General features: G+C 38.7%; 1 protein-coding gene across 4 annotated transcripts in view; it reads right to left on the bottom strand.

The window, feature by feature from the left end:
- Positions 1-263: 263 nt before the first annotated feature.
- Positions 264-16,104, bottom strand: part of LOC130905418 (histone deacetylase 4-like) — a 130,378-nt gene continuing 114,537 nt past the window's right edge. For 3 of the 4 annotated variants that reach the window (XM_057818819.1, XM_057818829.1, XM_057818811.1), the window contains 13 exons: positions 15,949-16,082; positions 15,771-15,873; positions 15,648-15,694; positions 15,459-15,566; positions 11,123-11,178; positions 10,485-10,572; positions 10,294-10,413; positions 10,112-10,209; positions 9,909-10,027; positions 9,691-9,824; positions 9,429-9,513; positions 4,537-4,681; positions 265-4,469 (listed from right to left, as the gene is read on the bottom strand). In XM_057818819.1, the coding sequence (XP_057674802.1) occupies positions 4,430-4,469; positions 4,537-4,681; positions 9,429-9,513; positions 9,691-9,824; positions 9,909-10,027; positions 10,112-10,209; positions 10,294-10,413; positions 10,485-10,572; positions 11,123-11,178; positions 15,459-15,566; positions 15,648-15,694; positions 15,771-15,873; positions 15,949-16,082 (1,277 nt within the window). In that variant the 3' untranslated portion in view covers positions 265-4,429. Of the gene's footprint in view, positions 4,470-4,536; positions 4,682-9,428; positions 9,514-9,690; positions 9,825-9,908; positions 10,028-10,111; positions 10,210-10,293; positions 10,414-10,484; positions 10,573-11,122; positions 11,179-15,458; positions 15,567-15,647; positions 15,695-15,770; positions 15,874-15,948; positions 16,083-16,104 lie in introns of all 4 variants that reach the window. The other variant, XM_057818802.1, reaches the window with a different exon arrangement.

The following is a 16,104-nucleotide window of genomic DNA, read 5'->3' as shown; positions in this document are numbered from 1 at the left end:
GCCTCCAACAAATAAAAACAACACAGCCTCCTCTTTACAAATGAATGGAATATTAATGATGGGGTTTCCTATCAATGACAGAGTGGCCTTTCTGCAAGTCATCTTAACGACTGTCGTTTGCATTCCAACAGAATGACACCATTGGTGGTTGGGCAATTTCATAACAAAATTACAAGCTCGTTTTGTCCTGATTACACCTTGTATGAACTAATGCAGCCTACTAAACGTCTTCCAAGAAGCAGACGCAATCTATTCAATGTCAAGTCAAGTTGCATTTATTCCTCACAACAAATGTCTCAAAATGTCCACAGTTCACATAAAAATCATTATCCACTGATCCAAACCCCTTAAAGGGTGAGGGGAAATCATATTATGGTAAAAGAGGAAACCTTGAAAGGGGCTCCAGATTGCTAGGAGGAAGATTTCAGTAGATGTAAAATACGTGTCAGCAAATGCTCCAGGACAAGTGTCACTACATAAGAATCATCTTTATTGGTCAAGTACAGTATGTTGGACTAATGTAATTGTTCAGAGAAGGCAGAAGAAGTGTGTTGTACTCCTGGGTGACCGAAATGGGAAACCGTATAGTTTGGAATACAAATAAAAGAGATGTTTTTTGACACCAGTCCTGGCTTCTTAATGTAAAAACACAGTAGTGAACTTAAAATAATATTAAAATAAAATAAAAAAGCCTTTATTGTCATTGTACAGAGCACAAGATTTAAAGCTATTTATATGGAAAAATACCACTACTGTAAAAGAATCCAATGAAAAAGAGTAGCTAAGTATGGCATTAAGTGAGGGTGCCTTCTTGTGACCACATTCTTACGACACTGTGAAATTGACAGTATCATTCTACTGAAATGTAAAATCAAAGACCCACTGTAATTTTTGTTGCTTATTAGCAACTCGCCCATTAAAGGTCAAATTAAAAGGTGAAAAATTACATCAAATCTCCTAAAAATAAAAAGCAGAATCAAATCTGCAATCGTTTTATTGATGTTAAGTGTTATGTGTTCGATCCTTCTGGTATTTTTTTCAAATTGCACTTTAAAAACATCTCTAGAATCCATTCTTTGATTCACTGTAGAGATTTTAGGACCAGTATACCATTATGAACACAGGCTGCAGTACAGTATTTTGGACTGTTGCAACTATGGGATTGATTTTTCTGTTGCAATTAGAGGTGGTCACCTGATAGCTGCGTGCTCTTTGCGTCTCTGACACTTGTGATACCGGGTCTCATAATTTGATTTTCCACTCAGGGAGAGGTCAGCTGAGCTTTTATGCTCTTCATGCAACGCATCATCTCAAGTCATGTGCCAGGCAACGGATGGGCTGTTATTTGTACCCGGATGACAGTCGAAGGAAGGAATCCTTCAAATGAATGAATCTGAATTTAAATAAATGCCTGCCACATCAAGCACTATTGATCTTAAGTTGTACTGAGAAAACATGGACTTTGTGAGACTTTCCGAGCTTACGCCAAACAGATAATCAGATTTCATGACTGAAAAAGGCACATTCGCAACTCACACAGAGTAGATCAGGCAATTCAAGCCTTTAAGAGGAGACAGAAAATCAATTTCAAACACCCAAAGACACTCGTATTTTTCAGAAATATATTTTATAGATGTCAGAGATGAAACGTTCAAAGCGTAGGTCCCCAAGAAATATTTTTTTCATCGTTAGAGACATAGACAGCAAACAAAAAATAACTTCTTTTCCATTTACATGTAAACCAAGAATTGCTCTTGAGCCACAGTGGTTATTTGTAGGACTGGCCGAGGTGGGTGTGACAATCAAATGTCCTCCTCCAATCTGTTTCCCCCAATTAAAAGCGCAGCATTACTTCAGCGTCAACAGTGCCTGTTTAAACATCTTTGAAAGAGGAACATTCTTTGGGAGAGTCTTTCATGAATGTAGCAGAGGCTTGGCAGAGCAAACACAGTTCATCTATATCCATTATTAAGTGCTGAAATCGCCCGTCAGAAACAAGAACAACCATAGTGGAGTCATTGGGACAGTCTTTTAAATATTTGCACATCGGATAGGAAGAAAACAGTCCCGGCTCTAGGAACACTACCAGACGTTTATGTATTGTTCTTCCTCTGTTGTGCAAATACATTTTCTGTTACATAGACAAGCAGGCATGCTGACTCACAAACCATGCAAAGAGTTAAAAGTTGGTTCAAGCATGGGACAAAGACTTAAAGCGGTATTAAACGTGGCTACAAAACAAAATCTGTAAATCATATTATTTTCAAATTAAAATTAATCAAATGGAATGTTTTTGTTAGACTAAAAAAATAAAAACTCACATTTTACAAGTCTATAAAATGACTTAAAACTTTAAGTGTGGTGTTCATCATTTGATGTCAGTAGACAGATGAAAATACACTACAGGAACATGTTTGGGCAAAATATAACGAGACAGTGATGACTTATTGGCACCAGATATAAATATTTGAAATACTTGCGATGCAGTGTAAGTCGCACCACTGTTAAAATAAAATTTTAAAAAGTCTTCCTCTAGGGACACAGGTAGTGAAAAAAATTGTCTTGCAATATATTGATTATCGCACCGTGACGCCTACGCAAAATGACAGACCACAACAGTTAAATTGCGGCAAAGAAAACTATGAGAAGGTCAGATCCTTTTAACATCCGCATGTCTGCCTTTTTACTTGAGAAATAAAAGACACATAAAACAGCTCGCTACATAAAATGGCCTCTGGACCTGCTTGCGGCGAGATCACAGGCATGTCACTAAGGTAAGTGCATGTCATATACGTGCACAAGAGAAAAGACCATCACTTAGGCAACGGAGTGATTTGACTCAATGAGGAAAAGTCCAAAGCAGTGCCGTGTGATGACTTTACATCGAAACAGTGCAGTCGATGAGTAGCTAAATTCGCTGCTTCTTGTTTTGTCTTTTTATGTCAATAGAGTAACACCATACTGTGTTCCATTCACAATATCATAGCTGTCATTAGAGTACATTTAGAAATTTTCCATATACAAATCTTCTATAAACAGTACATTATAAATACACAATCGATGAAAAACGCAGTGGCCTGAAGAGCCATACAAAGAAAATTGCTCCTTACCTTTTCATAAATACAAAAAAAACAAATTCTGTGACACTATTCTCGTCAATGGCAGCCCTATAACTATGCAAAAAAGGAAAACGGATTTAAAAAAAAAAGTTCTATGAATGGAAAATGTTAGAAATGAAATATTTAAAAAGTGGTGGAAATGAATGTGTGGAAAAATAAAACAAGTCGATATGAAGAGGCAGTTGGGCCCCATAAAATATACTCAATATTATATACAGTACAAGACTGGAGTTTCACGTATAACTAGGTAGTTGCCGGCTGAGCACAGGATCGACTCAGGAGAACAAATTCAGTGACCTGGGAAGGCTTTTTTCCCTCATGAGTCGTAAAATAATTGTGATAGATACAATTTCATGCTTTGGCTTTTCTGTCATTCAACATTCCAAATGGGGCAAAAATGTCCAGCCTCTCCTCTCATGATTGCTCGATAAAGCCTTCTTTTAAAGGGTAGCTACATAAGAGTAAAAGCATTTCATTAAATGATTTGCACTTCTGCTGAAGCTGGCAACTACCTTTCCAGAGCATGTTCTTTCCCACAGAAAAATAGATCCATCCAAAAAAGTAAAATAACTCTTTAAGAGGCAAATGCCAAGAGGCATGGCCCCGTTCCAAGTAAACATGCTGAAAGATTGTTTGCTGTATGTTCTATTTCTCATCCCTCCCTGGCGCTGATCTCCGAGAAGGAAATCTTAAGGCAAACTTTTCCTGAACAATCGTGAAATCCAGCGGACCCTCACCAAGGCACTCCTCTCAGAACCTCTGATGAAAACAAGTGTTTGTAAGACCGAAAGTCCACAGTGAATGCGTGTTGTCAATTATTTTCCCGTTGCAGAGCAGGAAAAACAAGTCAAGAAAAAGGTAAATCCCGAGCTGGGACTGGCAGGCGGGATGTTCTCTGTCCCTGGTGTTCATACAGTGTGGCATTGTACAGAAACTGTTTTGTTTCCACAAAGATTCTCACCTTTCAATGGTGGGACCTGAAGCCGCTCACCCGCCTTGAAACACATCTGCTGCCTTGGTCACTCACCGCTGTCGGCCAACATAGTGGGGGTGCGAAGACTGGCAGAAAAACATCTCCCAACGAGCACCATGAAGCAACTCTTATGTTTTTGTTATTTTTTTTTCCAAGTCCAGACCTCTATCTCCTGATTGGCTCCCTGCTCTGAGGCTGAGGCTATCCCCTGTCCCTCCGCCAATCAAGGTGTCAGAGGGACTAAATGAAGGGATCAGTCGAGACTCCTTGCTGCTCAAAGCGGTGTCCTCCAGAAAGGTCAATACTAACAGCGCAACACTGTTGTCTATCACCCGTGTTACAGTGGTTCCTCCTCTTCCATTGGTTCCTCCTCTGGTCTGATGAAGAAAATAATACACCAATAAAAACACTTTCTTCATATTTCTCAGTTAGGTTTGTGTTTACCTATGATCCACCACGCTTGTGTTGGCCACGGACAGAGAGGCCATGGCAGTAACAGCCTCAGCCTCTTCGGAGTCTCCTCGCTTGCTTTCCAGTAGTGAGAGGCCCAGCTGTGGCGAATGGTGACACACTGAGCGCCAGTACTTACCTAACATGAGAGAACCAGGTAATGGAATTCACATCACAGCGTATTTACAAACAACGACCTAAGATGCAGGGAAGTTAAACTCAATGGTTCTCAAACATAATCACTGTGGTAAGGAGCAAGCAACACCATATTGAAAGTCAAGGGCGGACTGGTATATGGAGATACCGGGGATTTCCTCAGTGGGCTGGTGTCAGGAGAAATAATTTGGGTTATAATTCCTAAAATAAGTAGAATTTGTTGTCACTACACATGCGCGAACTGAGAACCTACATATTTTACACGTAAACGGGAAAAATAAGTACTGGGTGAAAAATAAGTAGGAATTGGGGACTGCGGTCAAGCCAGCGTACGTACGTGTTCCGTGGTCAAATTAGCGCACCAGCGTAATCCAGGCATTACAGTAAGTGCTTTCTGACCGACTCTCAACACACTCAAATATATATCACCTCTGTTGTAACCATTTAACCCTATAACACCAAACGTGTAGGCGGCGACATGTTTACGCATATCCTCTTTGAAGCCTCGTCTCGCTGTAACCACGTGCCCCTGGTTGGTCTCATTTGAAAGTGCAGAAGTTGAGGTGCATGCCCGTTTTTACTCGAAGTCAATCGACCAGTAAAACGGGAGATAATGTCATTTGAGTTTTATAGTTTTATTATTCTCATAAATAAGCATTAAAACGCTGCATGGACCATGTGTTTATGTCCATATTTCAATAATTTCAAGTCCTTTTTCAAAATCGAAAGCACCATGAAAAACTACATAACCCAGGAGCCATTGTGAGGTCATGAAGGACGGCTGTAACGTGAACATTTTTAATAAATAGCCAAGCAAGGCGCCACCTAAGGAGAGGGAGGCGAGGTAGCGAGCGACAGCCGGTTGGATTGAGCGAGCGTCTTTGAGACGTGCGGAATGAATCGAAAACTAAATTTAGCTAAAGCTAATGCATTATTTCATCAACTCAAGGAAGACGATGAGCCAGATTTGTCGTTTTCATCAGATGAGTCGGCGAGTGAGAAGTGACAGCAGTGCGCAAACGGCTGAAGAGTGGGCTCTGCAACGTAGCTCTGTGTCCTGTTCAAGGGGAAACTGAGTGGTATGCCTGAAAAAATTGAACTGAACTAATTTATTGCCAATATTTTTGGAAATACTTTTTTTCAGTGTTAGATTTTTTTTCCACTATCAATCTTTAATATTTGTGTATAGATGTGTGTGTTCGAGAAGCTTGATTGTATGTATATACTTTTGATAACGTGATGGGTGCCATTACTAACCTCAAAAAGAGGCATCCTCCAAACCCTTTTTGTGTTAGATGATATATACAGTGCCTTGCAAAAGTATTCGGCCCCCTTGAATCTTGCAACCTTTCGCCACATTTAAGGCTTCAAACATAAAGATATGAAATTTATTTTTTTTGTCAAGAATCAACAACAAGTGGGACACAATGGTGAAGTGGAACAACATTTATTGGATAATTTAAACTTTTTTAACAAATAAAAAACTGAAAAGTGGGGCGTGCAATATTATTCGGCCCCTTTACTTTAAGTGCAGCAAACTCACTCCAGAAGTTCAGTGAGGATCTCTGAATGATCCAATGTTGTCCTAAATGACCGATGATGATAAATAGAATCCACCTGTGTGTTATCAAGTCTCCGTATACACCTGCTCTGTGATCGTCTCGGGGTTCTGTTTAAAGTGCAGAGAGCATTATGAAAACCAAGGAACACACCAGGCAGGTCCGGGATACTGTTGTGGAGAAGTTTAAAGCCGGATTTGGATACAAAAAGATTTCCCAAACTTTAAACATCTCAAGGAGCACTGTGCAAGCCATCATATTGAAATGGAAGGAGCATCAGACCACTGCAAATCTACCAAGACCCGGCCGTCCTTCCAAACTTTCTTCTCAAACAAGGAGAAAACTGATCAGAGATGCAGCCAAGAGGCCCATGATCACTCTGGATGAACTGCAGAGATCTACAGCTGAGGTGGGAGAGTCTGTCCATAGGACAACAATCAGTCGTACACTGCACAAATCTGGCCTTTATGGAAGAGTGGCAAGAAGAAAGCCATTTCTCAAAGATATCCATAAAAAGTCTCGTTTAAAGTTTGCCACAAGCCACCTGGGAGACACACCAAACATGTGGTAGAAGGTGCTCTGGTCAGATGAAACCAAAATTGAACTTTTTGGCCACAATGCAAAACGATATGTTTGGCGTAAAAGCAACACAGTTTATCACCCTGAACACACCATCCCCACTGTCAAACATGATGGTGGCAGCATCATGGTTTGGGCCTGATTTCTTCAGCAGGGACAGGGAAGATGGTTAAAATTGACGGGAAGATGGATGCAGCCAAATACAGGAACATTCTGGAAGAAAACCTGTTGGTATCTGCACAAGACCTGAGACTGGGACGGAGATTTATCTTCCAACAGGACAATGATCCAAAACATAAAGCCAAATCTACAATGGAATGGTTCAAAAATAAACGTATCCAGGTGTTAGAATGGCCAAGTCAAAGTCCAGACCTGAATCCAACCGAGAATCTGTGGAAAGAGCTGAAGACTGCTGTTCACAAACACTCTCCATCCAACCTCACTGAGCTCGAGCTGTTTTGCAAGGAAGAATGGGCAAGAATGTCAGTCTCTTGATGTGCAAAACTGATAGAAACATACCCCAAGCGACTTGCAGCTGTAATTGGAGCAAAAGGTGGCGCTACAAAGTATTAACGCAAGGGGGCCGAATAATATTGCACGCCCCACTTTTCAGTTTTTTATTTGTTAAAAAAGTTTAAATTATCCAATAAATTTTGTTCCACTTCACCATTGTGTCCCACTTGTTGTTGATTCTTGACAAAAAATTAAATTTTATATCTTTATGTTTGAAGCCTGAAATGTGGCGAAAGGTTGCAAGGTTCAAGGGGGCCGAATACTTTTGCAAGGCACTGTATATTCACTATTTTGCACTGTTGGTCTATTGCTTATAACCTGTTTTGATCATAGTATGTAGAAACGATAAAAACGCCAATGACCATACCTACTCTTTCTGTTGAATTATCAAATGTAAAAATTTCAGTCTACCATTTCTACCGTAATTTTTTCTGTTGAATGTTTATCTTAAGAAGTTATTATCAAGCTTCAAAATGTTTAGTTGAGCATGTTTGGCTGTCAATGGGACATCAATATTACAAATTTTGACCCCCCAAAATTGGATGTTTTTGTCTTTTTGGGTCCAAAATGTTGATTACAATTGGTCAATGAAGAAAACAACAGTTTGGACATGAACATAAATGTTATGGTGTACTGAAAAAAAGGGACACAACCAGGCCATTGTGAATATTTTTTTTCTTTGAAATATAAAGGCAACATTCAAAAGCATGCAAATTCAGAGAAAAATAAGCTCTGGTGTTAAAAGGTTAATAAAGGAAATAAAGTCACCCGATCTTAAACCAGCACCATCTACATGTGCGTTATGTGCGCTATCACGTCAGTACAATATTATGCGATTCCCCTTAGCAACGGGTAGTTTTAGAATATGACAGGTTACAGTTCTAATTTTTGTGGCACTGTAAAACCACAAATCTGAATACATTCTGGTCAAGGTTGGTGAATATTAGTGGTAGACCTCTTTGACTAATCCAATACTCATAACTATGCATTTTTGCTCGACTAATATTTAGAAAAAACGAGTTAAAAGTCCTACATGTATACTTTGATAGGTTTACTGTTCTCATTGTGTGGTACTGTAAATCCACAATTTTGAATAAGTTCTGGCCAAGGTTGGTAAATTTTAGTAGTAGACATCTCTGACAGCTCATGTACTCAAAACTGCATTTTTACTGGACCAATATTTAGAAAAATGAATTAAATGTACTACATGTAAACTTTGATCTGGTTATGGTTCTCATTTTTGTGGTACTATAAACCCACAATTCTGAATAAATTATGGCCAGTTTTGGTAAATATTAGTAGTGGGCTTCTTTGTCTTTTCACAAACTCAAAACTGCATTTTTACTGTACAAATATGTAGAAAATTTGAATTAAAAGTCCTACATGTGTACTTAAATCTGTTTACAGTTCTCTAATGGTTTACTCTTGTATAGTTTATTGTATCAATGACATGTTTGCATTAAAATCACTACATGCTTTAAAACCATTACACTGTTGTAATTATTTTACTCTAGGCTAATTAAGGGCTCGGGTTATTGTTTACTATCTGATTTTGGTCCCAAACAACATCAAATGCTGGTTTTTTTTTTCATTAAGGCACAAGTATAGGTACTTGTGCTGCCGGCTGGATGGCTCTCAACATCATCCATGAAGTGGGCCAGTCTTTCAATGACTCCTGGGCTACTTCACCCCCTTCAGTCCGCCCCTGGTTACCATTATTTTAAACATTCCTTGAATTGTTGAATGAATTTGTTCTTGATTTTTGTCCAGATGTATTCTATTAATTGGATTTTACGTATTATTTCCTGTGCGTAAATTTGGGGTTGCTGTTTGAAATATTGACAGTGAAAGGTGTAGTTTGCAGACACGTAAGCACACATTTTTATTCAATGGGGCACAATTCGAAATTTAAAGAAAGACCTGAGGCAAGATTCAATGCTTTTTAAAGACACTTTATCAAGACTAAAAATATTGTGGAAACACTGGTTAGCTTCTAATAATATATATATATTTTAAAAAAGTCTTGAATATTGACATTGACAAAAATGATAGTATGTTTAATTCCTCGGTTTGACTTACAGTGAATTTCAAGAACCTTTTCCAGAGAGCGCACAGCATTGAGGTTGGGCCTATCCTTGAGGACAGCCGCAGGTAGTGGGTCCAGCTGCATACACAGAAACACACAGCTAAAATATGACAAAACGATGCAATTCCAAATTTTCCACAAGGGGGCATGTTGACTCATTTGTTCTGCTTTTTTACAAGTTTCAGTCAGTTTTACATTCATTTACAATATGGTCACATGCCATCAGCAACTACAAAAAAAAACAGGCCTGTTCACCTCCTGTCCGAGCAGCGCAGCAACACAGGCCTCTGAAGCGTCACAGATGGCGGTGAGGTCATGACCCCCCTCCAGAGCCAGGACCAACCTGCCTCCAGCAAGGCTCATCAGCTGGCGGGTCAGATAGCCAAAACCTTCAAAACACAGACAATAGCACCGTAACTAATATTACGACAAGATAAGAAGTTAGAGTTCCATAATCATGTTAATGTACCCACATTTGGATGTCAGAGTGTAGCCACCAAGTGGCGGAGGGTGTCCTTCGACTGCGTCAAAGCCAGAGGATACTAGCACAATGTCTGGTGCAAACTCATTGGCAATGGGCATCACCACTGACCTAAGAGAACGGGGGTGAGGAAGGGCAACATTTCAAACTTTCAGCATCATATTCAAACATAATCATCTAGGATGCATCTCGTACCTGAAAGCAGCCAGGTACTCGACATCTCCAATAGGTGGCTCAAGCCCTCCAGTAAAGGCAACATTGACGTTGAACCCAACTCCTGGGCCACTTCCCACCTGCAGTAATGACAAAACTTACGGCATTTTTCTTCCATCAACTAAGATGTCCCTTAATGCACTGGCCTTAACCTATTTTCTCACCTCCTCGGGTGCACCACTACCAGGGAAGAAATTGCCGTCATCGTAACGGTGAATAGATAGGTACAAAACATTGGGGTCATCGTAGAAGGCTTGCTGGGTTCCATTACCATGGTGAACATCCTAAATGACGTATTGTGAGCAATGTCCTTTTCCACAAGTGAAAGCTATCTTAAAACAAAAGGCGGGATTACCCAGTCAACGATGAGGATCCTGTTGATGTTGAGTCTCTGCTGCAGCAGTTTGGCAGCGATAGCCACAGAGTTGAAGTAGCAGAAACCCCTGGAATGTCAATACACAGTCAGATACTTACTAATGCAATTCCCTACACTGTTTTCAAAAACAAAGATACAAACTCTGGAATTGGTGGAATAATGTTCCGGAGTTTTTAGACTATAAAGTAGATTTAAAAACCTTTATTTTCCCCTGAAATTCACAGTGGGCTTTATAATCCAGTACACCTTTTGTGTGAATTCTTTATGACCTCAAACTTATTTGTTGGAGCATAACTGTATTATACTGCTCCGGTAGAATGCTCAAGACACACATTTATCAATCAACAATCAATAAATAAATAAATCAATAAAAGAATGAATTAAGACCTTAATATAATAATTACAACTTAAAAAGATCCAGACAAATACATTACATTGATTCACTAATGCACCTTATGTATGAAAATTAACTCATTCATTAATGGCGCATCTAATTATCCAGTGCGCCTTTTGGTTGTAAAAATACAGAAGTCTTAAACGTAAAAGTGTCATTTATGTCCTAGATATCATTGCTTTTTACCATGTCCTACTGAGTGTGGTGACAGCTATGACCTTACATGGGAGTGCTTTCCTCTGCATGGTGTCCAGGCGGTCGCACCACAGCAAAACCATTCTGAGGAGACGACAAGAGCAATACATCTTGAAAAACTATTTTCAAATGATGGTAAACAAATTTTGTAAAATACACAGTAAACCCCCTCTTTTCATGGGGTACAGTGACTGAGCCCTGCCAGGACAGAAAACAATGCAAATAATCGATGCTCCCTAAAATGTTTATAAATGCTGTTTTGATATGTAGTTGAAAGCAGTGATGCATCTACTTAGAGTATTTTCAGACAGATATGAGTAATTTTGATTTGAGTGCTTGCCTATACCAAGTACCGATCCTTGGCATTACAGCTTCGAATTGTGATGAAAATTTGCTTTATTTTCGGGCTGCAGCTATCGATTATTTTAGTAGTTGATTAATCGATGAACTAGTTAGTTCGAATAATCAAGAAATCGGATAAGGAAAAAAAATAATAAATCAAAATATCTCAGCTGAGCCTCAAACGGTATAAAAAAATATGTCAGGATCTAAGTACAACAAAAGAATAATTGGTTAACTTACATAGCAAAAGTTCGCTAGCTTAAATGCTAACATTTTTTTTTTTTACAATGTTCTTAACAAATGGTTCAAACACATATTCCCACAAAAAACGGCTTAATATACCTATGAACTAAATTGCGAATGCATTAATAAAAACATTAGCTCAAATAAAAACTTAGAAATAAAAAGCTTAGTTTGGTCTTAACAGGGAGCAGCTGGATTCAGCCATGTGAAATGAGTCATGTCATATTCACTGTTGCCACTAGAGGGCAGTGTATCCATCCAAATCAAAACTAAATGCAATCACTTTCAAAACAAACCTTGACAACGCCACTTTAACTAAATGAATACTCGAAGCAGCAAAATTTAATTGGAATCTTTTTTCTAACCGAATTACTCGAGTTAATTGATTAATCGTTGCAGCACTACTTTATTTGAATCAAATATTATTGATTCACAAAACAGAAAAACTCAAATATGGCAAATGTTTAAAGTAGAGCTTAAATATATCAATTCCAAAAGTAATGCTGTCCTCTCTCCATGGTGTGTATCACTTACTGTAATTTCTGGACTATAAGCCGCTAGTTTTTTCCTTCACTTTGAACCCTGCGGCTTATAGTCCAGTGCGTTTTATATGTGGATTTATTTGGGTTAATACACAACACTTTATTTGACAGCCACTTCATAAGACTGCCATAAGACCGTCATAATTATGACATGACATTATCATAGGCATTAATGAATGCTTATGACTGATGGCATTAAGTGTCATTCAGCAAACTATGTCACTAACTCCATTTATGTCCAGCTCTGATCTTTTACATCCATTCAAAGGGGAGGTAATTTGCCGTATGACATATTAATGCTCATGGAAATCTCATGTCATAATTATGATGGTCTTATGACAGTCTGATGGCACCACTGTCAAATAAAGTGTTACCAAATTCCATAACTAGCAATTCATGAAACAACAACAACAGTAACTGAAGAAACAATTAGCACAGATCATGACTTTTGATTTGTTATTTACATCTGTAGCGCTGCAATGCATGCTAGGACGCATGTTGGCTGACAACAGCATTGACAGCAGGTGGCAGCAGAGGTTGACTGTCTCCGCTAAGAGAACCATGGTGGCCAAATGAAGCTTCTTAAGGCAATGAAGCTTTGCAGCCAATTCAAAGCTTTATGGCGGTTCATTTGGTCTTATCACAGTCTTATGATGCTTCTGTCAAAAAAGTGTTACTGGTTGATATCTTTTGGTGTAAATATCCCAAAATACAGTGGGGACAGCTGCGGCCTATAGTCCAGTGCGGCTTATCAATGAACAAATGCTGTTTTCGTGTCAAATTTGGGGGGTGGCGCCTTATAGTCAGGTGCGCCCTATAGTGTGAAAATTACGGTAATTTCTTCAGGCCATGAATCAAATTGCTTGTATTGCAAGTCATGCTTTTCACCCTGGTTATTGACAATTTCGCATCTCAAATGTTTTCATCCATGTTTTACCTTTAATTGCCAAAGTCATTTTGAACTTACTGTCACAATGTCAATAAAAATAGTAATGTAGTCACTAAAATGTTTTTAAAATAACATCTTATTATTTAATCATGAGGAATTTATTGACAAAGAAGACCATGGCAAGTACTGAATAAAATGCAGTGATAAAACCTGTTTTTCAGAGTAAAAAAAATATGGCGGAAAACACAGACAAGACTGAAAAAGCAGTTTCTGCCCTTGCACTGCTTTTTAAAAGAAACTGCTTTATTTTATGCCAAAAAAAAACGTTGTGTTTGATAGAACATTATGTCTATATGCTGCCATAGCAGATTCATGGCGCATTAAGCCCCCGAACTATTTTCAATTTGCCCGTTTTACCCTGAAAACCCCCGTTTACAGACGTTGAGCAACCGCTTTTGTTCTAACACAGCCATAAGACGAAGGTAATTAACTATATTTATTATTCAAAATGTCTGGCATTTTTAGCTTAGAATCTTTAATGGCGTACCGCAAGCAACACGTCACTTCCGCTCATTAATATTCATGACATTAGCTACTGTTGCTAAGCAAGGACAAGCCACCGGTTGTCCCTAATAGGAAATGAATGGAAATCGTGTACGAAGGAGATGTTTACAGAGCTAATCCTACCAATTCTCTCCGAAAATGATGTGCCTGGTGCCAAATTGACTGGCATAGATGTGGAAGAACATAAAAATGTTCAGTTAAAGAGATGGCTTTAGTGTCGAAGGCTGAAAAAGACGAAAAAAAACGAGCCGACCTAAGCATAGCTTTAGCTTTTTTTATCGACGCGACTGACAATGACATTCTCCTGTTTCAACAAGCTATCCTTTGCCATCAGCCCTGTCTTTCTTATATATCCTCTGGTTGTCCTACGTCTCTTACCGTTCTTGGGGGTAATTTAGTTAGCTTTGTGTACCGATCGCAAATGCTACTCAGTGACAGCCAACGAACACTTTTAATTTTTTCATTGATAACACATCTTAATCCTATAATTTATTTACAATTCCCCCTTACTAAAGTTGTTTATATACACACACACACACACACACACACACACACACACACACACACACACATATATATATATATATATATATATATATATATATATATATATATATATATATATATATATATATATATATATATATATATATATATGTATAAAAAACAGAAACGGTAACAGTGGCAGTCAGATACCATTGTAATTCTTTTCAGGTCATTCATTGTCAGACAGAAGCAGTATGGCACAACGTTACGCAAAAAAAATAAGGTAAAAATATAAAAATGGCTTACCTCTTTGTCCTCTGAAAGACCATGCCAACCCAACATAATGTTTACTGCATATGAAACGTGAATGGATTTGCCGAGCTGGTGTTAAAGTCTGCGCAAGTTGATTCGGTCTTCACATTTTTTCCTCCCGAGTTTTTAAGTTTCCGGAAACGTATGAAGAAAACATCTTTCATGTGTCGTAAATTCTAGAGTCGTTTCTACAAGTTCCAAAAAAGCAATGCGTGATCGGCATGTTCGTTTTTGAAAGATTACCGGAGAAAAGTAGCACTAATTGCGTTGTGTCTAAGCGAGGGCGGGTCTATAATGTCCCACTTTGGCTTTACTTCCGCTTTACGATGCGACGTCACAGTCTAAAAATAGCCTGCGTGCGGTACGCCATTGATGTCTAATATTTCGTTTAAAAAAAACAAACGACTTTTAAAAAAATTATTCACTTGCATATTTTTTAACTTTTAAACAAATGACATCACAATGAAAAAAAATGGTGTCTGTAAAAAAGTCACGGATATCTACCACATAACTATCGCTTAATTGCATTTTATTTGTTACTGTCGCATTTTCTCCGATATGTTAGGTGATAATCGATCCAAACAAATGCCCTCCTGTTCAAAATTTTTCAATTTTGACAATTTTGAAATTTGGCCAAAATGGGGGTCTCAGAGCAGAACTTCAAATCACCCGAGTGTTTTCCGCCATATATGTACGCCTGTAAGTATTTTTTTATTGTCTTGTGTATATACTGTATATGTATTTTGCAGTTCCATTAATGCTTGAATGTCTTTATTTAAAAGTCTATTTTTTGCAACTATAAAGCATTTTCAATGCTAATTTGTTCTATGGCATTAAGATAGTGCATTAGCATCAAGCATTAAGATAGTGAACTTTTCAGAGACAAATCGAATAAAGGATAAATAAATTTACAACATTTATCCCACCCAATTTTGTGTTCGTCTTACAGTAAACTTTTTTTAACAAATTTTTTAAATTTACCACACCTTCAGCTCTCCGGTGGCTACTTTGAAGACAAGCTCCACAACAGAGCCGACAGCAAGACGAGCTGCACTGGAGGAATGGACTTCATTCCAGATGGTGTCACTGTCCACCTGACAAAGACACTCATGGTGAACTTAGTTTACACTTGCCCATCTAATTTGTGTTGTACAGATGATATGATAGCCACTTACGCCCACCCCGCCACACGGTAGCCGCACAAAGCTGGGAGTGATTGAACCTGGTTAACAAGGGAATCTGAGGTTAGTTTAAGTAATTGATGAGCCTCACAACCTGACATGTGGGTTTGAACTTACAATCAAGTTTCTGTCTGAGAGGGTTGGTTCCATACAGCAGGACGTGGGCTTCCGAGTGAACCATCTGCAGTTCCTCCAAAGTGGCTTTTCTTCCACGGATGCACTACATAGACACAAATCAAATGTTCAAATATTTGCTTTTCCAACTCTATGTCATGAAGAAAGGTGGGGAAACTACCTCGCACTGCGCCCTGAGTCCAGTTTCCTGCAAGCGGGACCAAATGCTCTGGATTCTGCCAGCATGCTCCGGGTGGCTGTTGGTGTTGCCACACATACACTGGTGCTTCTGCATTAGAGAATCATACACAAGACCTGGGAGAAACAGAGAGAGACA

This window comes from Corythoichthys intestinalis, chromosome 2 (assembly GCF_030265065.1).
Source record: "Corythoichthys intestinalis isolate RoL2023-P3 chromosome 2, ASM3026506v1, whole genome shotgun sequence".
Lineage (NCBI taxonomy): Eukaryota > Metazoa > Chordata > Actinopteri > Syngnathiformes > Syngnathidae > Corythoichthys > Corythoichthys intestinalis.
Note: the sequence above shows the minus strand (reverse complement) of the source record. Positions and strands in the feature narration are given on the sequence as shown.